Raw genomic sequence first — 25,794 nt, forward strand, 5'->3', positions numbered from 1 at the left:
TGTATGTTAGGGATATAGCATCAAAGCATGTGTGAATTGTATGTTAGGCTCAAAGCATCAAAGAATGTGTAAATTGTATGTTAGGCACGTAGCATAAAAGCATGTGTGAATTGTATGTTAGGCACATAGCATCAACGTATGTGTGAGTTAGGCTCAAACCATCAAAGAATGTGTGAATTGTATGTTAGGCACATAGCATCAAAACATTTGTGAATTGTATGTTAGGCTCAAAGCATCAAAGAATGTGTGAATTGTATGTTAGGCACATAACATCAAAGCATGTGTGAATTGCATGTTAGGCACATATCATCAAAGCATGTGTAAGTTAGGCTCAAAGCATCAAAGCATGTGTGAATTGTATGTTAGGCATATAGCATCAAAGCATGTGTGAATTGTATGTTAGGCATATAGCATCAAAGCATGTGTGAATTGTATGTTAGGCATATATCATCAAAGAATGTGTGAATTGTATGTTAGGCACATAGCATCAAAGAATGTGTGAATTGTATGTTAGGCACATAGCATCAAAGCATGTGTGAATTGTATGTTAGGCACGTAGCATAAAAGCATGTGTGAATTGTATGTTAGGCACATAGCATCAAAGCATGTGTGAGTTAGGCTCAAATCATCAAAGAATGTGTGAATTGTATGTTAGGCATATAGCATCAAAGCATGTGTGAACTGTATGTTAGGCATATAGCATCAAAGCATGTGTGAATTGTATGTTAGGCATATAGCATCAAAGCATGTGTGAATTGTATGTTAGGCACACAATGTGAAAACAGAACACATAGTCTGCTTGCATAGTATCTGAAACTTACAAAGTTAATGGAGATATTAGTTTTACGGTGGCAAAGCTACGACTCAGATGAAAACATTGTGGCAAATTTGGATAATGCGTATATGATTACTAGATCATGTTAATTGTGGTGACGGTATCGTTTTCTTATCGGATGACATAGTTATGGAACGTACCGCTGGATACAAGCAAATATTGACAGAAATCCAAAGACTCTTCTAACCTCTGCCATATATGCCAACATAGTAAAGAAATCTTTTGGAAAGGTTGATATAAAAACTGCAAGTGCTACAAAATAAAAATAGTTAAAAAATCGAATATTATAAAGTGAGACGAAAACGTGTGTGTAGAAGAAGGATTATAACGATGATTGTTTTCAGATTTTAATAATGCCATCCGATTCACTGCTATTCCAATAATACATGGCTCTTTCGAACCTGAAACCGTAAATACTGGCTGCGTTAGGGTTCAGCTTTGGCGTTTAGCCCCAGATCATACAAAGTCTCCCATTAATGAATACGTATGTATTCTATTCCTGCCGATGGTGCGTGTACAGAGCATGATTTTAAATTTCCTGTTTTCACCCTTGATACAAAAATTAACACAGCAGTCCAATAATATGTAGAACTAGGAACGAGAAAACCATTTCAACTATTTTCCAGTGTTTCAGACTACCAATAACTACAGGCAATACTGTATTTGCCTTTACAAGGCCCCAGAAAACATCACTCCACCCAGTACCTACTAAACCTTGTGTATTATTCGTTTTAAAGAGAACAATAGTTCCTATAATCCGACATGTTTGCCTTGGATATAACAGCAATAGTAACACTTTTCTTTCAACAGATATTTGAACTTTTCAACAAATGGTAACTTTTTCTCTAGTAGATCATTTGAATATGTCTCTAACATTTCTCTTCGACTCAGTTAAATTTCCAGCTAATCGAATGTGCTTTTCTATTTTGAACACTTTCCAGCAGTTCTTTGAATGCAGATTTTTTCAGGATTGTTTGCTGATGTCTTTACCAATACATTTAAATAATCCCTTAATTTTCATGTCTCTTTTAATGTTGGGTGCATGTGTTCTACTATTTTCATGTTAATCATCTCTGAAATGTTCTGCTCCTCGAACCCAAATATAAAAGAGCTGATTTGTGTTTATTGTGTGCAACTCAGTGTGCTTATGGAGGTGTAATGGTTTAAGTACCAAAGGTTGTTGTTATCTCATTTCTTCTACAGGCTGGACTACCGTGCAGCTGGGCGTTAGCATTATTTGCCATTGCCTTCCTTGAGATTTCAGCTCTCAGCAGATTGTGTTGTTTTAACTTTTTAATTGTGTTTGTTGTTTAGTCTTTTGATATTGCATTGTAATTCATTGATGTCAATGCCTTACTTTATGTTCCCTTCTACAGGTCGATCAATTGAAGCAAAGCACAAGAATTTTCAATTGGGCAAACATCAACAAAACCATTAGAATTACTGTATCATTGACTTGTATTTGTGATTGCTGTTGTCATCGTGATCAACATCGGCATATGCGGATGTTTTTAAAGGTTCATAGCGATTTACTACGCCACCTTCCATAAACTTTTCGTAATCTAAATAGCGATGATTTTAACTTTGAAACATGGACATTAGTCGGATTCAAAACATGAACATACCTTTTCTATATATGCAAAAGTAACAAATCAATTAGCCGTCGAATTTTAGGAATACAAAAAAAGAGTTGAATATAGCTATTGCAAATGGAACATTGGAACATATAGCTTCTCGAAACGTAACTGAGAAATTTGGAAATGATAAGTTGACAGAGGTCGGGAGGACATTTGAAACATTGGTCAACGCTAGAGTTACTGAATTTTTCAATTTACTGTCAGCTTTTAATATATACACCGTAGCATCATGAATTACCGGATTCGTGTCCAATCGCTATTTTTAACAAATAGCAAAGTGACATCAAAACGGAATTAGACACGTCACTGCTTTTTATAACGTTGGATTTACCTCTATTTACACTGAGTCCACTTTGATAAGCTTCAAAACATGTTAGCTTCAAATGAAACTAAATATAAGGAGGAAAAAGAAAATTACAGAAAACATTTTTAACAAAGAAATATTTACTAATGGCGTTATTATTAATGGATGCCTACTTTAACCTTACTAGTAAACACTGGTTCCAGCACATGCTGTATTATCAGCACTACCCATGTTTCCACGTATTCGATCACTATTAATATAGACATAAGACCCCTATGTTAATTGTCACCGATATTATTATATCGACTGTCAGCCGATCTATGCTAATAGTCATCGATATTATGATAACGACTGTCAGCCGATCTATGTTAACTGTTATCGATATTATGCTATTGACTGTCTGCCGATCTATTCTCCTAAAGAGAGTTCACCAAGTTGTTTGTTAATTTGTCCTGAAACAATGTATATTATATGTAGCTTCTACCCATGGTTCAAATCCAAATGTACATAATTGTTATTACAATGAAATTTCATTATTAGACCTACATGTGTGTTAGCATCATTCCGTTAATTCTTTCAAAACTTCTTTATCTTCTTGTTCTTCTTTTTCTTGTTATTCTTCTTCTTCTTCTTCTTCTTATTATTATTATTATTATTATTATTATTATTATTATTAATTATTATTATTATTATTATTATTATTATTATTATTATTGCTAATAACTGCATGACGATACATCGTATGTGTAACAGATATCAAATTTTCTAACAACCTAGTCACTGTCATTTGCGTGGGTCAATGATATGGAAAGGGATGGGTGTCGAGTCTGGTTAAGGGTATCAGATATAATATAACGCGTAGCCATATAAGTTTGTATCATCTCATTTAAAGCTTTCTTTTTCACTTACTACCTTGGCAGCTGGAATTATACAACTCAACCAGGACATAAGCGGACAGACTACTGTGGGATACGATCTAAAAATATATGTATATGATGGGAAGTCACTCGTTGGTCCGAGGACACTCACAGTTGATATAACAAGTAAGTCAACCTTCTTTCTTCATGACTAGAAGAAGAAAAGAAGAAAAAGAAGAAAAGAAGAAGAAGAAAAGAAGAAGAAGAAGAAGACGATGATTATGTTGATATTTATAACATTCGAAGTGATTATAATCATGATGATGTTTAAGATGATGATATTTGCAATATTTTAAGTAATTATTAAAGGAGAATGCTAAATGCATGAAAGGAACAATAGTTGACATTCCTTATTCATAATCAAACAAATTATTTCAATGTTTAATTCTGTAAAAACAGTGATAGAAAATTGTTACCAATGGCATATTTGTTTCAGATTAATTTAATAATAATAATAATAATAATAATAATAATAATAATAATAATAATTTAAAATTAATAATAATCTGTATTGAAAGACAGCTGTGCAATATGGTCCTCAATTTTTTAAAGGTCATGTTATACAATTCATTTAAAATGTCCCACACATTCAAGTATGCTCCCACACATACTCACACAGATTTAGAATGAATATGTATAACTATTGTGGTCAACAGATGTATGTATGATCAATATATTATTTACATATATATATATATATATATATATATATATATATATATATATATATATATATATATATATATATATATATATATATATATATAGATTTCAGCATGACAGAAATCATATATACATACATCGAATAAAACATGCACATACTATTTCCGAACACAAAATTCTCTATTTTATCATATTGTGGTAGAAAGTTAGGCTACTTAAACATATCATTGTCATTTGCACTGGTTGAGTCAAATACAATACAGCAACGATGGGACATCTTTATCTTGCTGTTCAACAGTCTAAACTTGCCAAAAGACGCAACTACTCCACTCCCCCCCCAAAAAAAAAAACACAAAAAAACACACAAAAAAAACCACAGTAGTATCATCTCAACGTAATCATATTTGGTCAAATAATAATAATATTAATAATAATAATAATAATAATAATAATAATAATAATAATAGGAAGAAGAAGAAGAAGGTGGTGATGATGATGATGATGATGATGAATAAATAAGTAAATGAATAAATCAAGATCCTCGAGAATAGGAATGCGATCATTGTCATTTCAAGTAACTTCATAGATTTGCAGATATTCTTCGATACGTTTTGTCCATTAATGTGTCCTCTCGTCTGTCCATCCAGCCCAACATATATCGCTTTTATCTTTCTTAAACGAACTGAATCTATACGGACGAGGGATAATCTTTGCTGGTATAACGGTACCAATTGTACAACCTCCAGGTGGGCAGAGCTTTAGATGTAGGGAACGTTGAATTCAGAAATGAACAACAAAACTAGCTGTGACTGGTGCATTATGTAAGAGCTGTACTTTCTGTTAGGCTGAAAACAAACTTGAGCCTCTTGGCAACATGTGAGTTTATGTTAATTCATGTCTAGATCACATTTTGTATTTTTTATAAATTTTTTTTAAAAAAAATGAAGTACACATAACTGAAAATGTCTGTTATTATTAGATAACTCTTACCGCTGTTTAGTTCCAGTAGAGTTATCTCTCTTAAACGCAGTGGAGTACCTGGTTCCATCCTTGTCAAATTGACAATCTAATATTGTTCTCTATGACAGTATGTGACACGCATACTAAGGTAGGATAGGAAGTGTATTTATTTCACAAAACATTAGCACTGAAGTCTATGAAAAAAATAACTGGTATCGTGATACCTGCCAAAATCTCTCAGGAACACGCGTAGATGACTGCGAAATTTTCAAGTACTGAAAGAACTTATGGGCTGATGGGGCAATACAATAAAAGTGCTGAGTAAACTATTTTTGAAGGTTTCCATCTGTTATTTGCAATTGTTGCCATAGCGACCGGATGGAATTCCAGAGGAAAATTTGTCTTAGCGTCGGAAGATTGTTCCAAATGATATTTATCTTTCTTAATAGGTCATTGTATTCAAATATTGTTTATTGAGAAAGCATGATTCAAAACATACATGGAGATGGAATAACATGTGAGTGTACAGCAGAGAAATCACGGTGTAATGTGTAACGATACTTCGCTAATTTCCGTACAAATAATGACGAAAATAGCATTTTCGTCATTATTCATCAAATAAGAAAACTTTTACAGTAAAATTTGCAAGATTGGTCAACAAAGTAATATTTTAAAAATCATTGCTCACAGATATAAACAGCGCTGTTAACATAAACAACCTGCCGCTAGGATCTGCCCTTTCCGTGCCGGAAAATACAGTCCTGGGAACAGCTATATACCAGATCAGCATCTCCGATCCTGATGTTGGCAATACCCACACCTACAGTATGACGTCCTTATCCGGAACCGGGATGAGCTACTTCGCTATCAATAGTTCTAGTGAGTGTTTGCTACTACTACTACTACTACTAATGCTATTACTACTACTACTACTACTACTACTACTACTACTAATAATAATAATAACAAACAGAAGATACGTAGATACACAAAATTATATAAGATATCAAAATTCTTAGATAGGAAAAATGGGCCATTTTAAATTTTTTAATTCAAGAGTCAATTCAAAGTTTGTTCTTGCCTACATTTTGTTACGTAAAACGCGTAAAGTTCCATCAGGTCTTTTATCTTGCAGAAATTTTTAATTATGTATTTCTTTGAGATAACATTTTAATAAGTCCGTATTTTAAACCTTTTCCTCGTGACATTCGATAATTTGATAGTTCTGTTCTAGGTGGACTTGTTAGTACTTCCGGAACAGTCTTAAACTTCGAGACCCTGAGCAGCACGAGTTTTAATTTTACCGTCACCGTCAGTGACGGATTGTCAACCAACACTAAGATCTTGTCCATAGACGTTACAAACGTCAACGAGGCTCCAACTTTTAACCAGGCACTTTACTATATTTATGCAAACGAAGCATCGGTAAGGAATTTGAAAATGATGCGAGAGTGTTCGAACACACACACACACACACACACACACACACGCACACACACACACAATTATACACATCTCGTATTATTTGAAGAAAATGTGGGTTAACGACTACCGATGATGTACTCACTTGAACGTAATAAAATTAAACAATTCAGCTGACGAACTATTTATCCAACCTAACACCTAATAATAATAATAATAATAATAATAATAATAATAATAATAATAATAATATTATTATTATTATTATTATTATTATTATTATTATTATTATTAATGGCATTCTAAGTCCATGTTTTACGTAGCTTCCGCTCTTCAGTTTCGAACATTACACAGGGTTTGATCTTTTAAAGAAACATAACTTCCCATTTTTTCTTCAATGGGATATCTAAAACAATGACCTGACATCGTATCAGAGGTAAATTGGAATAAAAAGAAAAAGTAAAACAAGTTTATATATATATATATATATATATATATATATATATATATATATATATATATATATATATATATATATTGCACCTTCAAATATTGGTAGCGTCTACTATGATAGCATCCATTTAAAAAAAAAAAACTGCATAAGTTTGTGTACTTTAGACTAATTCAAGGTCATGTTCGTAAAGGCATGTTATATTGCACCTTCAAATATTGGTAGCGTCTACTATGATAGCATCCATTTAAAAAAAAAAAACTGCAGAAGTTTGTGTACTTTAGACTAATTCAAGGTCATGTTCGTAAAGGCATGTTATATTGCACCTTCAAATATTGGTAGCGTCTACTATGATAGCATCCATTTAAAAAAAAAAAACTGCATAAGTTTGTGTACTTTAGACTAATTCAAGGTCATGTTCGTAAAGGCATGTTATATTGCACCTTCAAATATTGGTAGCGTCTACTATGATAGCATCCATTTAAAAAAAAACAAACTGCATAAGTTTGTGTACTTTAGACTAATTCAAGGTCATGTTCGTAAAGGCATGTTATATTGCACCTTCAAATATTGGTAGCGTCTACTATGATAGCATCCATTTAAAAAAAAAAACTGCATAAGTTTGTGTACTTTAGACTAATTCAAGGTCATGTTCGTAAAGGCATGTTGGAACTGCCATGTCAATCACCAGCCTTCATTATGTAGTGCCTTTATTTTTCTTCCCCAGTACTATGCAAGAATACATTTTAGTCACAATATATGAACGTAGCATATCAGGATGTAAACGGTCCCACCACAGTGCCACTTGCAAATACACACAGATTTGCCTTACATCTGTCCCTCTTCCACGACTTTTAAATTACTGTTGAGTGGAACCTTAATGATGTCTGTTTTGCTTTGATAATCTGCAACCGGCTACAATATAAAAAAGGGGGAATGTTGACTTGAACGATGTTTAATTATTTTAACTATCCAAATGATTTGTTTCATTAAGCTGAAATACACCATATCCCGTGGATAATTCTAATATACATTTTTGTGTGCAAACTATGACCACTAATAATGTTACAAAGCTATTAATAATATGGGAGACGCTGTATCTCATTCGGTTGAACTATAGACTCGTAATCCAATGGATTAGCTTGTTGGATTTTCTTTCCAGTCTAGCTCGGATCGGCTGTCTCGGTGTGTGTCCCTGGGAAAGACATCCAGCTCCCATTTCTCAGCCATTATATAGCTAATAATGTGTTAAAAGGAACTCTAAAACTCAAACAAATTGTTAACAATGTGTCCTAAAGAGCATAGATGTGACACACGTACAAGTACACAGTCGTAGGTATAACACATGTACAAGTACTCAATTGGTTGCTAGATTTCGGTACAGATGTTACATATAGCACATTAATTAGGGAGTTCATCCGAATGAGCATGTAAGATTGAAATCGTCTTAGTAATAAAATGTCATTGGATAATAGAGGTTATATTTTATGTGCCAGTATTTATTTATTTATTTTTTGTTTGTTTTGAAACATCGTTATTTAGAGCGGAACAGCGTTACCAGATCCGGTATATGGCGTAACAGATGTTGACTCGGGCGAAACTAAATCTTACAACAATGACTGCGGAAGCCATACCGGACTTTTCACCATGGCGCCTGCAACTGGATTACTCACGTTCGCTTCAGACTATGATTATGATCTTGGAACACTACCAACATCCTTGCTCTGTACCGTCACCGTTACAGACAGCGGCGGCCTTACAGCAACTGCATCCCTATCAATAAAAATAAGTGAGCAGTCTTTGTAGATAAATACACTGTAGTAATATTACAGATTACGGGATTGTTTAGCCGCATAAAAAATGAAATTATATAAACTAAAGCTAAAATATTTTGCGCACTGTATGAATTAATTAACAATTCTTCTTCACATCTACATAATACAATCTCAGTTGTACAGAATATGCTTAAAATTTAGATGCGGCTCTTTTTCGATCAACATGTACTTTTCATAAACAATTGGATGACTTTTGTTAATATCTGTAGAAGAGCTTAAAGCGCATTATATTTTGAGAAGATATCCGAATAAATTCTATCGTCACTGTTTCCTCTCCCCTACCACAGTTATCATTCGTGCACGAAAGAATAACATACACGACATTGCTTTTTATTTACAATTTTTATTATCATACATGTTCAAAATATGACATCACACGACTTTGTCATATTCGCATCGTGACAATTTTGTTATAGTGTTCTTTTAATAGCATTAAAACAAATCCGAAGCAAACATATAATATGAAATTATGCATAGATAGTTAAAACATGAATAACAATAAAACATGAGGTACATATTATGTATAATTCAAATATTTGAATACATTTGTCAAGCTGGATATATTTAAAATACGTCGAAAATACAATTTACGATGATATACTAAATTTTGTATCTAAACTTTTATTAATATATATTTATTAGGATTTTTAAAAAATGTTTCAAATATTGTCTTCGTTCTAGATAACATTAATGACAATATACCCATATTTGTACCGGCATCCTACACATTTTTCGTCACGTACGGTTCTGCCACCGGAACAACTATTGGTACCGTCACCGCCACTGACGGCGACCTGGGAACATACGGAACATTGTTTTACAGCCTTGATCAATCGTCGCTAAACACGACATATTTTGGAGTTACTTCCCTGACTGGACAACTTTACGTTTCATCTTCGATCAACTCTATTGGCATTGACGGATCTGTGACATTTTTAGCCGTAGTGACCGACGGAGGTGGACTATCGACGTATGCTAGCGTAATTGTGAAGGTAGCCACGACGACAACGGTCACTACTACGACAACGGAAACACGATACAAGTCGTTTATAGAGGACGGCCGAAATATCGCCTGGTTGACATTGTCTGTCTTGACTATAGTGGTGATCTTGGTTGTTGTCCTTTGGCTTGCGTGTGACATAAACAAACACGGATTTCCTAAATTGAAAATCGAATGGTGAGTATGAAAATTGTGTTTCTCGTATTAAACAGTTTATCTTGTGCAAATGCACATTATCCTAACAAATTAAAGGAAAACAAACAAAAAATAAAATAAAGGAAACAATAAACAACTCCACGAAAGAAATGTTTCATGTCCATTTGTTTTAAAGACAATACGATAAGACAAGTGGAGACAATCTCTCGTAGCAATCATTGTAATCATTCTTATTTAGATTATCATAATAATGGTTTATATGTATCATGTAATATCTAAACTAAGACATCTATATAAATAGAGAAGACACAGGACGATTCGTGTTTTGTTAAATGTACTTATTTTAATTGCAGTGCTAGTATATGTTTCAATTATTCAATTATATTTCTGCAAATATTCAATAAACTCATTAGTGGAATCCTAAAAGACACGACTTAACGCTAGCTTATTTCGTTATATTTACACGTGGTGATGATTCCATGTAATGAACCTGATACTAAACAGTCTATGAGATATTACTAGACTGAACTAGATCACAGTGAAGTAACGTGTTGGTTAGATTAATGACTAGATTCAGTTGAGATATTACTAGACTGAACTAGATCACAGTGAAGTGAAGTGTTGGTATAGATTAATGACTAGATTCAGTTGAGATATTGTTAGACTTAACTAGATTACAGTGAAGTGTTGGTTAGATTAATGACTAGATTCAGTTGAGATATTACTAGACTGAACTAGATCACAGTGAAGTGAAGTGTTGGTATAGATTAATGACTAGATTCAGTTGAGATATTGCTAGACTTAACTAGATTACAGTGAAGTAACGTGTTGGTTAGATTAATGACTAGATTCAGTTGAGATATTACTAGACTTAACTAGATCACAGTGAAGTAACGTGTTGGCTAGATTAATGACTAGATTCAGTTGAGATATTACTAGACTTAACTAGATCACAGTGAAGTAACGTGTTGGTTAGATTAATGACTAGATTCAGTTGAGATATTACTAGACTGAACTAGATCACAGTGAAGTGAAGTGTTGGTATAGATTAATGACTAGATTCAGTTGAGATATTACTAGACTTAACTAGATCACAGTGAAGTAACGTGTTGGTATAGATTAATGACTAGATTCAGTTGAGATATTGCTAGACTTAACTAGATCACAATGAAGTAACGTGTTGGTTAGATTAATGACTAGATTCAGTTGAGATATTACTAGACTGAACTAGATCACAGTGAAGTGAAGTGTTGGTATAGATTAATGACTAGATTCAGTTGAGATATTGCTAGACTTAACTAGATCACAGTGAAGTAACGTGTTGGTTAGATTAATGACTAGATTCAGTTGAGATATTACTAGACTTAACTAGATTACAGTGAAGTAACGTGTTGGTATAGATTAATTACTAGATTCAGTTGAGATATTACTAGACTGAACTAGATCACAGTGAAGTGAAGTGTTGGTATAGATTAATGACTAGATTCAGTTGAGATATTGCTAGACGTAACTAGATCACAGTGAAGTAACGTGTTGGTTAGATTAATGACTAGATTCAATTGAGATATTACTAGACTGAACTAGATCACAGTGAAGTGAAGTGTTGGTATAGATTTATGACTAGATTCAGTTGAGATATTGCTAGACTTAACTAGATCACAGTGAAGTGAAGTGTTGGTATAGATTAATTACTAGATTCAGTTGAGATATTACTAGACTTAACTAGATCACAGTGAAGTGAAGTGTTGGTATAGATTAATGACTAGATTCAGTTGAGATATTGCTAGACTGAACTAGATCACAGTGAAGTGAAGTGTTGGTATAGATTAATGACTAGATTCAATTGAGATATTACTAGACTGAACTAGATCACAGTGAAGTGAAGTGTTGGTATAGATTTATGACTAGATTCAGTTGAGATATTGCTAGACTTAACTAGATCACAGTGAAGTGAAGTGTTGGTATAGATTAATGACTAAATTCAGTTGAGATATTACTAGACTTAACTAGATCACAGTGAAGTAACGTGTTGGTATAGATTAATGACTAGATTCAGTTGAGATATTACTAGACTGAACTAGATCACAGTGAAGTAACGTGTTGGTATAGATTAATGACTAGATTCAGTTGAGATATTACTAGACTGAACTAGATCACAGTGAAGTAACGTGTTGGTTAGATTAATGACTAGATTCAGTTGAGATATTACTAGACTTAACTAGATCACAGTGAAGTAACGTGTTGGTATAGATTAATGACTAGATTCAGTTGAGATATTGTTAGACTTCCCTATATCAGCGTGCAGTGAAATGTTGGCTAGATTAATGACTTCATTCTATATATTAATAGACTTAACTAGACCACCGTGTAGTGGAGTGTTGATATAGATTAATGACTACATTCTATGAGACATTGATAGACTTGACTAGATAACCATGTTGTGAAGTGTTGCTTAGATTAATGACTACATTCAGCTGAGATACAGATTGACTTAACTAGGTTACCGTGCAAATATTTTGTTAAAGAATCATGACTAGATTCCACTGAGATACTGCTAGACTTAACTAGATGTCCGTTTAGTGATGTGTTGGCTAGATAATTTACTAGATTCAGTTGAGATATTGATAGGCTTAACTAGAGCATCGTGTATTGAAGTGTTATATAGATTAATTAATTGATCATGTTTAAATAGTTTTAGACTTAACAAGATCACCATGCAGTGTTGTATAGATTAATTAATTGATCATGTTTAGATGTTTTTAGACGTAACAAGATCATCGTGTATTGAAGTGTTGTATAGATTAATTAATTGATCATGTTTAGATATTTTTAGACTTGACAAGATCACCGTGCAGTGAAGTGTTGTATAGATTAATTAATTGATCATGTTTAGATATTTTTAGACATAACAAGATCACCGTGCAGTGAAGTGTTGTATAAATCAATGACTAAATTGAGCTCTAGGTCTTCTTTACTTACTATTGGAATGCTTTGAATAACTACATATGTCGCTGTTAACGTAACTAGGTGACCCTGCAGTGAAGTCTAGAATGGATTAGTGACGGGATTCAGCTGAGATATGTTTAGACTTAATTGGATCAAAGCGCAGTGAATTCTGGGAATGATCCATGACTACATTCAGCACTAGATCTACCTTACTTACTATAAGAATATTTTGAATGGCTAAACATTTCGCCATTAAATCAGTTTTTCTGTAGGCTTCTAATCGTAACACACAAAACTGCACACTCAGCTTTTTCTTTCTTCTACAGCTGTAAATCGAGGGTACGACAAATAACGAGAAAACGTCCACTTCCATGTAAAAAACCTCCCGTCATCCAGTTTCCACCACGTAAGTATATTGTCAAGTGTAACTAAGATGCTGTAATGTTTTTAGATATTGATGGAATCAAACTTAAAACTAAATATCGTTTGACATAGAGAGGCATACTGAAGTTCCTATTTTGGGCAAAAACTACACGAGAGTCATGTTCCTTCATATCCTGTTAAATATTTTTCATTTGCCCCGAGTCTTTATTTCATTTGCCCTAAGTCTACATCGTCAGTATCTTAGCTTCGCAATACCAATCTGTAAAAGAAAAGAAAATGCTGAAGTTTACTTGAAATATAGAAATATATATAGTTTATATGGAATTTATGGGAATAATTTAATTTTTTATAAACTTTAAGAATCTATATAGGTTTTGCAAAACACAAAAATCTATATCAAGTACAGAAAGAGCTCATTATGGAAAAGCATGGGAAACTCAAGTAGTAAGGAATATGAGAATGTCTGTGTAGATCACAAGCTCTTATGCCTACACGAGAACACTTAAAGTTGTATTAAAAATTACTGGCGCGGTATATTTTTACACACACACACACACATATTTCTTTATGACAAAACTTAAATTTTAAAAGCAAAGTAATATTTTATAAATTGAGTACGATTATTTACATTAACATACAGAAGCAATAAAATGCAAACAATATTTACCGGCTCGACAAGATTTGACACAATTAGGACCATGAATAGAAAATTGAAATTGTTGACACATTACTAATATCATAATGCCTAAATAGCCCGGTGTTGCAGAAATTAATTGTCCGTTTGATGTAGAAAAATATATAAAGTTATATTCGACCACTGTTACAGCGCTAGTTATAGATTTCGTAAATTTCACAATGGTTCGAAGGAACAGAGATAGACGTTACGAAAAACAACGATCGATTTGAAACAGCGTTTGGTGATTTAGAATAACGAGTAAACAACCGGAATCAGCGACAGGAATGACAAAATTTGACATAAATCTGAATTCATACATACGTTAACGGGATTGAAGAAACTTTGCTAATTGCTAGAAACAATAGTAGCCGTTGTGAAAAGCCGCTGTTATGTTGGATTCCTGACACATATGCGGGCAATTTATAAGGCATGCTGTATTCAGTGGGTGGTTTTATTTCATTTTGACTGATGATCAGCATAGACAGTGGTTAATGGCGTGCGGGTCGACGATGAAAGCCCAAAGTGGTTTTGGCACCCAAATACCTCTAACGCGCAGAGTACCCTCTTGTCCCCCCCCCCTCGTTAGTACGCTACTGAGCAGAGAATAGTATTTTGCCATCTTTACTACGATCTCCGTACTCAAAAAAGAAAGCACATGTAGTGGAAAGGGTTCATAGAACTCTAAAAGCTGGGAACACGACATATTTCACTCAAAATGAAACCGAAAATGGGTTGATGTTTTACGAAAGCCAGTTGGTGGTTTCAACAACTGTCACCATTTGTTAATATATATGAAAAGCAACTTGTAAAACATATCAATGGGATGAATCAATCTACTCGCCCACACGATAATTAAGGAAGCACCACGCTATAACTTTAGCTAGGCTAAGCATGCCCACCTTCTCTTACTGACAGCTAAAGTTTACAATTCACTGTGCTTATTGTTTCCTCCGCATATAAGTATGATATTTTGAAATCTTGGGATCGTTTGTGTTTTGCAATGTAGCGATAGTATGCAACTTAACAAAAACAACGTGTGCTTGAATCGTAATATTTTGGAGACCATATAGAACATTGTCTTCACTTACCAAAAATGTTAGCTTCAGAGAATAACACTTTATTATTATTATTATTATTATTATTAGAAACTCCTCCTGTTATACCATCGCCACCGCCGTCGCCTCCTATTGGTAAGTACTTGAAAATTAAAGTGCTAATCTGTTCTAATAATTAAATCCTGATTTGTTTGAATGAATATATCCGTGCATCAGTCCAGTCTGTGCAGTATGAAACATATGCTTGGAATTCGGACTAATTTTCTATTCCTTGATGATTTTGTTTTTAGCAAGGACGTGGAACAGAAATGCAATATATATATATATATATATATATATATATATATATATATATATATATATATATATATATATAAACACACACACACACACAATAGCTAGCTAGGAAATAGTTTCTTTTCAAGCGCAAATAAAACTGATCTAGTGTTGCATGCGAGGAACGTAATGCGGCGGTTACAATACATATTGTAGATATTTACAATTTCCAGGTAGTGTTATAAGTTAAATCAGGGACGAAATGAAATGATATAACATAGATACATGTAAAGCTGAGGCTAACTACATGTAAGAATGTCTACATGCATATATACGATATACATGATAACGGCGATTACAATGTACACAAACTCCAGGTAGTGTAATTAATCACAAAGAGAATAAATGAAAGGAGATAACGTTCATGTATACGAAGCTGATACCAACTACAGGTAACAAAAACAACAACAATATACAAACACAAAGTATCGGTGATGTAAAAACTGTATGAAAGAAAGGAGATTAAAACATTATTGCAGGGAATAAGAATATTAAAAAGATAAACTGACAACGAATAAGATATATTAAAAAAAACTGCAAATAGACGCTCAAGGTATTTGCACAAACATGCCAATTTAACAATATTTGAAAAGTCTAAATAACGATATTAGTTACTGACATATATGTAGTACCGCTTTTGTATAACCCATATAAGCACCCAAGGGCTCAAGTCAAGCATTAAAAGAGTATACTTTTAAAGTAACATACTGTAGTGCTTAAGTGAGAACATTGTGGTTTCATCATGAGAAGATTGGATTTTCCAGTTTGGAGTTTCCAGTTTGAAAATGGACAAGCGTAGAGAATGAACACATCACACATTTATTTCTAGATGATAAACTTTCTGTCTGAACGTAAATACTTGTTTCTGACAGTGAAACATTTACTTATGATAACTTCAAACAATATAAGTTGATCTGCAACTATTGTACGGTTCCACCAGCATAGCTGGTGATACCGTTAAGAAAAATACTTGATAGGTAAAATGGCTTGAAGATTTAAATTAGTGGGATGCAAAGTCATCAGAGGACATCACCATGGTGATGATATGTGAAGCATACTTTTTAAAACCACAACTAGGAAATATCATATTGATTACCATAATTACTCTATAAATGCTAAATTGTATAAACTTTATATATGTGACTGATTGCATAGATATTAACCAATGTGCAAAACATTCTGCCAAACATAGTCAAATCTACACACTGTCCCCCATCAACCTTCTTGGCAACAGTTGATATATCTGAATGTCTTCAATATCCCACTGAAAGTCACTCTGTGGTTTACAGAAGGTATTAATTTTGCTTGGTATCCACAAGTAAAATATATGATTGCGTTTATAATAAAGTTAATTGCACCTGCATATGTGGAGTCACTGTATTGCTGTAGCTGTCTCTAGGACTCTCGGTACTAATTTAGTTCCCATTGTAAACCTATGCAAACATCATGATATACAATTTTCAATGACTTAAAATTTCTGAGCGCTCGTGATCAAACCTATATTTATCAGTGTAGATGCATCTTGGATGACAGCTTTTGTGCTGAGAAAAGGATATGAACCGCAGCATTTTCTGGACCTACGTGTGTTTGAAACATCTATTTTCAATTCCTTACCAAAGAGTCAGGTGCTAATTTCAGCAATGAGTGTTCCAAACTAGAGACTGTTAATGGACTGAAATTCCACCAATAAAACAATGTCTCTATTTATTTATTCAAGTTACAAATATGATAAGCTCTCAAAAGATTCTTTTCACTAAAATCTACCTTTTATTATCAACTAATCCTGGCTAGTCAAACCCATATGCACTCTATTTTATCTTCGCCCATTTCCAGACTGGTTCCTTTTTTTTTGATACAATTAGTACCTTGTGTCCTTAATGTGCCTGTGAATATTGATTTTGTTGTTTCTGTTTCTGTCTGTTTTCATTTTATTGTTGTCACTTCGGGATATGAGAGTTTATTCTAAGAAAATAGTATACTTTTTGCAAAGACTGATTTTTTTCAAATTTCAATTTTGAGTTTGAGGGTAAGAAAGAGTTAGTGTGAAAAATATTAAGATGAGCAAGTAACCTTTAAATTTAAGTTTTAGTTTTCTTACAATAGAGACTTACTGGTTGGTGATGGTCAAAACTGGCACTGTGTATATTCTCCCATATTATCTACTACTAGTCAAATTCTGTTCGGTTTACACCGCTCCGTTGACCTAAGTGGTTAGAGCGTCCGCCTCGAATGCGGGTGGTTGCTGGTTAAAACCCCGGCCGAGTTATACCAAAGACTTATAAAATGGTACTTGTACTGTCTCGCTTGGAGAAGGTGATGCTACATACTAAAACGCTACAAATATCATAGTGATATGACTAAAATTGTTAAAGCTACGTTAAAAATACAAAACACACTCGATCGGATTTCCTCAGTTTTGAATTCGCTCTTTAATATTTTTTCTGTGCGAAATATCGTTACCGAGGAACATTCAACTTCATGATTTCCGATCTTCTCCGACACGTCAGCGTTTTCTTAGGTCGAATATATTTTAAGGCTAAATTACTTTACGGAAGTACCGCACGATATCCGTGGCTAGACCGAGCATACCAGTCTTCTCTCCCGGACATGTATTTCAGTGTGATCTTTTTCTATACATTGCTTCTGTTCAAATATAGTGTATATGCTGATAAATAAACAATTTGGGCAATAGTCGAAAATCTTAGAGCCATCACTCTGAGAATCCCTTTTTTGTAAACTAACTAAAATATTGATATTGAATAAAACTTGTTTGAAATGTAACATGTTAGTGACCATAAAGAAGATTAGCTGTATTTGCCAAATAGGTTAGTTTCAGATAGTATTATCATTATTATTATTATTATTATTATTATTAGAACCTCCTCCTGTTACACCACCTTCACCGCCGTCGCCTCCTATCGGTAAGTCTTACAATTTAAACGTTCTTCTATTCGAACAAATATTTCCATGTATCATTCTTTGAGATCTAGAAAATAATATTCAAGATCGTAGTAAATTTCTACTCTGTTTTGTCTTTGTTTTTATTATAAGGACGTGGAGCAGAAATGCAAACGGTTTATCATTAGTTGCTAAGTTCCTGATTGGAATAAACTTCAAACTGCGTTCTACATACCATGACATGATGACAAAGGAATTTATTTAAGTGTCATATACCAAGAAAATAAATACAGATCTATGTAAAATTCAGTTTGCTATTGATATACAGTCTATTTAGAATTTTTTTGACTGTACAGAACTAGATATAAAAAATAACCGAACTATTAAAAAAATATTTTAATACGTTTCTCAAGAAAGAAATTTATTTCTTCAAAATATTAAGAAGTTTTAAGGCTAAGACTTGGCTCCTTTACTTTCTTCTGAATGAAAAGTACATATTTGGTTTTTATTTCTTTCATTTAAAATGCCTTTTGATATTTGGTGTTTATTTCTTTCATTTAAAATGCCTTTTGATATTTGGTGTTTATTTCCTTCATTTAAAATGCCTTTTGATATTTGGTGTTTATTTCTTTCATTTAAAATGCCTTTTGATATTTGGTGCTTATTTCTTTCATTTAAAATGCCTTTTGATATTTGGTGTTTATTTCTTTCATTTAAAATGCCTTTTGATATTTGGTGTTTATTTCTTTCATTTAAAATGCCTTTTGATATTAGATGCAAATAAAATCTATGATTATGATAAATTCTACATTTAATTCAAACAATGACCTAAGAAATCCTATGACATTGATTTACTTTCTTCAAAGGAAAAATTTAGCCCTCGCAGAGTGAATCCGAGGTTGCCCGAATTCCTTGAATTTGATACCTACACACTGAGATATTTAATGTAATCTCTCTAGCAGTTGATAATTTGTTACTATTCAGTTACCAATTCCAGGTTCTGAATGTAATTATGGGGTATAGCAGATGTCTCTGGCAGAAAAAGCGGTATGCTGTTTACTGTGAACTATTTACACTGTGATGTTGGTGAAAACACATCCACAGATCTCTGGGAGAAAAGACATAAATCGGTGTACTTGGAACTATTTACATTGTGATGTTGGTGAAAACACATCCACAGAAACTGATTCTGATATCTCTGGGAGAAAAGACATAAATCGGTGTACTTTGAACTATTTATATTGTGATGTTGGTGAGAACACATCCACAGAAACTAATTCTGATATTTCCGGGAGAAAAGACATAAATCGGTGTACTTTGGATTATTTATATTGAGAAGAGGATAAAACTATAAGTTTGTTAATCTGATAATAATATCTCCGGAAGATAATGAAAACTTTGTGTTTTGAACTATTTACTTTGAGGTATGGTGGACCCAGCATCTACATATTGTTGATGTCGAAACCAACCTCTTGAAATCTATTAAAAATAAAACATCTAAAAAATGCAACAGACGGAGTAAAATTGAACTATGTGCAAAGTACACAGTCTGGGGCGTGTCTTCTGGATATATTAGTAGAATTATATCACTTGCTTCCACGTTAACAAATAGTATGCAAATGCAAGTTTTGTTTCCTTTGTCATATATGTATTGTAAATGTGCCTTTATGTGTCCCCCGCCTTGGACTAGGATTCAATATGTTTCAAAGACTCGCTGGCAATGTTTCCATCTTTCTACGCTGTGCAATTTCATATATATACATATATATATATATATATATATATATATATATATATATATATATATATATATATATATATATACAGAGAAAGCGATAGAGAAGTTTTGTATTCATCTTGTTGTTGTTCCTTTCTATTTGTATTCATCTCGTGGTTGTTCCTTTTTCTGTAGAGTATGTGTAACGGCCGTCTTTTCATGGCAGTTTAAATATCGTCTAATACGTTGCGTACATGTACATCTTTGCACAACTTTTCTTTTTAATCTGGATTTGTCTACCCATTCCATTACCTATTTATATTCCATGTGTCTATATTGAGTAATTTATTTCCGATTTATAATTATTTCTTTTTTGCTCTTATCAAATCATATACAGAAAATCAGTTAATCCGATTGAACTAGGGCAGCGAATATTACCTTTCCAAAAATGTTTGTTGTTTCGTTGCAGTCGATGAACCTGAGAGACCATCAACATCATTTGAATTCTGGAGAGATAGAGATTTTGGAACTAAGTAAGTGTAATTGACACGTGTGTATAACTTTTAATTAAAAAGTTCTTGGGTATCAGACCACCAATTGTACTCGAGTATAAGAAAGTCCAACTGCGAACATTATACACACTGATCTGCCGTCGCGGAACTGCGTAGACACCATATATATTAGTGCCTTATGCGACAGCAGATCTGGGTCTATGTAGTATGTAACTGGACTCGACTTAGAAGCAAATGAAAACGGTATTTAAAGTTACAAGCATTCGAATTCACCTGTATTGTAGACAAAATGTTAATAACGCAACAAAATATGTTACTTCTTTCAAGCCATGCTGGAACAAATTTAGCACAAAAGTTTCTAGTATACATTGACATAAAGCCCTTGTTATTCTCCTACCAATCAATTTGATGATATTTTCTCAAAATTAGAAATGTCATGCCATCTTCATAATTAATGGTAAAATGTAATGGCGTGGTGCCCTCCGATTTCTTGCTCAACGATGGCAGAGAATGGCATTATCTAAATATTTAAAACAATTGTTACAAAATAAAATAAGTTTTTCAGGCTTACGCATGAGCCGGTAAGCCTTTATTTCGGTCTTTAGACCTTACGCTGTGCAGATAAGATCCTCTGGACAACGGCGTATTATATGGAACATGTGGAAAACCTACTCTTTGAGTGTGTTTGTGTGTGTGTGTGTGTGTGTGTGTGTCAAACTTACTGTCTGAATTAATAATGAGAGAGAGAGAGAGAGAGAGAGTCATATTACTGGTTGACTTTTACGTTTGTGTTTGTATAAACCTGCTGTTTAAAATAGATGTGTTTGTGTGGGTGCGCGAATGTGTGTGTGTGTGTGTGTGTGTGAGCCAACTGTTTGAATTACAATTTGTGTGTGTGTGTGTGTGAGAGAGAGAGAGAGAGAGAGGGTGGTCTGGTTTAATTATAAGTGTGTTCGTATGTGTGTGTGTGTGTGTGTGTGTGTGTGTGTGTGTGTGAGAGAGAGAGAGAGATAGAGAGAGAGAATATTTCTGGTTGACGTTTACGAGGATCCGTTTATTTATCTACATAATTGAAACGCCTCAGTTTCAAACCCTATCATTACTTTATGCAACTGAAAATGTTAACAGCTTCTCTACTAAACCTTGACCTTATTTAGACAAATTTCATATAGATTTCTTTTGTTATTTCAGCCTTCTGAAATGAAATGCAGATACCGGGGGACAGTGTGATGAAGTTTACATTGAAATTGAAATAAACTTTAATCGCTGCAAACGGATTATGTAAATGCTTCGAAGAAATATCTTCGAGTTGTTTTACTTTTAATAAATAAAGTTGCCATAGAACGTTCGCATGAAAACAATATTTACCTCCGAAAGAATAATTTTTCGCAGAATCTCGAACAACAAATACCATCTCTAATTCGCGTCCTTGAAATATATCCTTTTTGTGTTATTTAATGGATGTTCATTCACCTTCATTTGTAGTTCCAGCATACATTCCGGTTTCTTAGTTGCAGCATACATTCCGGTTTCTTAGTTCCAGCATACATTCCGGTTTCTTAGTCGTGATTTTTTTTCTCTTCATTCTGTAATAGTATTCTGTATGGCTTTCACTGGACGATGATATCGCAAATTGGTTATCAGAAGACTTGAAAATAAAAAGACTTTTTCAAAGCTTTTTGCACTTTCTCAAATCCTCCAAGTGGTAAATTTATCTGACTTTTAACTCCCTTCTCTCTTTCTTTCATTCTTTCAATTTCTCTCTCTCACTCTCTCTCTCTCTCTCTCTCTCTCTCTCTCTCTCTCTCTCTCTCAAATCCTCCAAGTGGTAAATTTATCTCACTTTAACTCCCTTCTCTCTTTCTTTCATTCTTTCATTTTCTCTCTCTCTCTCAAATCCTCCAAGTGGTAAATTTATCTGACTTTTAATCCCTTCTCTCTCTCTCTCTCTCTCTGATGCATATTAGTATGGCCTTTCTAAGATATATGTATAAAATCAGGAATATATATTTACAAGATGGGCACTTCATTTTACTCCGAGAAGAAAAATCGTTTACTTCACTAAAAACATTTTACAAGTCGAGGGTCACATATCCAACACAGTTTCGATCTCAACCATCCCACAAATAGTTTAAAAAACAAAAACATTGTTGACGTGACTGTTGCTAAATTTGAATTTAGGTCGAGAACTAGGTCAGCCTTATGTGTTTACAGAAATGAACAGTCAAGGTCAAATTATTTTCTGTAAAAATTATGAGTTCCTAGTAAACAGAACTGCATTATTTTGACATATAATGAAATCTGAAAAATAGAAAGATTAAAAACTTACAAGCAATTAAATCAGATATAAATTAAATCAAATATACATAACGCTTCTTACTCAGCAATACAATAATCATACCTAACCGAAAAACGTTTAAATAGCAGGACATTTGTATTTAATATTAAATTAAAAAATCTGTATTGGCTTTATAACGAAATGTCATGTGATCAGCTCTTCACAAAGTAACTTACTTAAGCAAAAAAAAATGTTTCACCGAGTCCACACAAAAATCATCAACAATATTTAGAAATATGAACTTTAAAAAGATGAAGGGGCATCAAAAGCAGTTGGGATGTAGCAGATATGTTAAACGACTTATTACAAAATAGCAGTTGAGCAACACCCTATTTCTGCGGTTTACATGAAATGCCTCAACCAAAAAAAAATAAAAATAAATTACAATTCAATAAACTAATCAATTCAATTAGTTTCACTGAGTCTGGGTTTTAGCGTAGGCTCTCTCTGCAACTAAAATATCTCTGTATCGAAACTCCCTACGCATTTAGTTAAATATTTCTTTTTCTGAAACAGTCAGATACTCTCCACGGCAAAGTGACAAAAAGTCCTAATCCAAAATCTTGTCATATATAAGGATAACCTTGTGCTGTGGGATGTACAACGTTCTACGCAGGGCAAAGAAGTTTAATTTTGTATACAAATATCTTTGCAGCATATGGTATTTACTGCCAAAAGTAGTTCAAGTCCACGTAACTGTTGGGTTGCAAATGTAGTTTGGTATCATGGCCTTTATGTATAACTAGCACAAACATATAATGATGAGTTTTACCTTTGTCTCGTCCAAAGTTCAATAGCAGATGGGTGTACAACAGCGGATTGCACATCAACCCCATTTCCGCAGTTAGATCGTTTCCGGTCATTGTAGATCTAAGGTCTCACTGGACAGTTGTTTTGGGCATATTTTCATCCGACGATGACCTATTGCAGAAAAATGATAATAATAGTACATTAAAGATACAAATGAAAACTAATGATTTTTGTTAAAAGGATGCTTGCAAGATTCTGGCTGAGGTATTTAGGTTAATTGACCTTACGCTAGAAGGTAGATCGCTCCGCCAACCGAACACCTGACTTGACAACCTTTTAACATTCGACAAACCTTCTGTGAAAATGGCGGGCGTGATAACATTAAAATATATACTAGACGATATTGGAGAGCAATATTTGCCATATGAAACAACACTGAGACAGAGACAGAAAGCGAGAACATTTATCCATCGCTTTCACTTCTCTAAGTTACGTCGGTATGCGGAGAACTCACCCCATGGAGAACTCGCCCCCACGTAGCTGGAGAAGTCGCCCCAATTGGTTGGAGAAGTCATCCCAAAACTTGTCACCCAAATAACCTTTTTATTACATAATTAAGTCATCTTTTACGCGATTCATATATATATATATATATATATATATATATATATATATATATATATATATATATATATATATATATATATATATATATACGCGATCACAAAAGAGATATTAACTAAATTAAAGCAATATCATAGTAATATTTATAAAGACGAAATTAAGTCTGTATATAAGCTAATGACTGACGACAGTATAGTGATTAAAAAGGATGACAAGTCAAACATTATTATTATTGTGAATCAAGATAAGTATGTTAGAGAAGTTGAACGTCAATTAGAAATTAAATAAAAAATTTCAACATGATTAATGAATAAAAATAATAATTCCGTACGTGAGGAATTTGATACCTTCCCTCTTAACATACGTACACCTCAAAAATAATAATTCCGTATGTGAGGAATTTGATACCTTCCCTCTTAACATACGTACACCTCAAAAATAATAATTCCGTATATGAGGAATTTGATACTTTCCCTCTTAACATACGTACACCTTAATTCTATATATTACCCAAAACTTGTAATCCGGACCACAATTTACCTTTAAATTTTCCTGGACGACCCATTATATCAGGTTTGTAATTCATATACTGAAAACCTATCCAAATTTATTGATAGTGTTTAACAACCTTTAATGAAATCACTTCCTTCATACATTAAAGATACAATTAATGATACATTAAAAAGTCGAAGTCTATTCCACATCTATCTGATTATTATTATTATTATTATTATTATTATTATTATTATTAATTTATTCATTTATTATTATTATTATTCATATTATTATTATTATGATTATTATTATTATTGTTATTATTATTATTATTTATTATTATTATTATTAATTATTATTATTATTAATATTATTATTATTAATATTATTATTATTAGTAGTAGTAGTAGTATTATTATTTTTAGTATCAATTATTATTATTATTATTATTATTATTATTATTATTATTATTATTATTATTAGAGATAGTAGCCGTATCAGCAATACTATTATATAAAGATAAAGTGTTGGATTACTTGAGAGAGTTACAAATCATCTGTGTTTAAAATTCAAGACTTCATAGGTATAATGAATACAGAGAACGTTGAAAGGTGTAAACTAAGGCAATGTTACCTGGTCAAAATTGTATATGTTCTTCCTACGTGCAGTATTCGAAATAAAAAATATATGGGGTAATATTCTTCGAAGTGTTGCTAAAGATTAATAATAATAATAATAATAATAATAATAATAATAATAATAATAATAATAATAATTTTATTATTATTATTATTATTATTATTATTATTATTATTATTACCGTAATTTTATTATTATTATTATTATTATTATTATTATTATTACCGTCATAACCATTATTTGC

General features: G+C 32.8%; 1 protein-coding gene across 1 annotated transcript in view; it reads left to right on the plus strand.

Moving 5' to 3' along the window:
* LOC149790313 (protocadherin Fat 3-like) overlaps positions 1-22,349 on the plus strand; it is a 35,848-nt gene extending 13,499 nt beyond the window's left edge. Inside the window, exons 8-17 of the mRNA XM_089973198.1 lie at positions 3,697-3,819; positions 6,007-6,195; positions 6,551-6,741; positions 8,732-8,978; positions 9,706-10,201; positions 13,453-13,532; positions 15,332-15,376; positions 18,454-18,498; positions 20,662-20,725; positions 21,896-22,349. Coding sequence (XP_089829324.1) covers positions 3,697-3,819; positions 6,007-6,195; positions 6,551-6,741; positions 8,732-8,978; positions 9,706-10,201; positions 13,453-13,532; positions 15,332-15,376; positions 18,454-18,498; positions 20,662-20,725; positions 21,896-21,908 — 1,493 coding nt within the window. The 3' untranslated portion in view covers positions 21,909-22,349. The remainder of the gene's footprint in view (positions 1-3,696; positions 3,820-6,006; positions 6,196-6,550; positions 6,742-8,731; positions 8,979-9,705; positions 10,202-13,452; positions 13,533-15,331; positions 15,377-18,453; positions 18,499-20,661; positions 20,726-21,895) is intronic.
* Positions 22,350-25,794: the final 3,445 nt, after the last annotated feature.

The sequence above is a fragment of the Sinohyriopsis cumingii genome, chromosome 10, assembly GCF_028554795.1.
Source record: "Sinohyriopsis cumingii isolate HCF-2022 chromosome 10, ASM2855479v2, whole genome shotgun sequence".
Taxonomy (NCBI): domain Eukaryota; kingdom Metazoa; phylum Mollusca; class Bivalvia; order Unionida; family Unionidae; genus Sinohyriopsis; species Sinohyriopsis cumingii.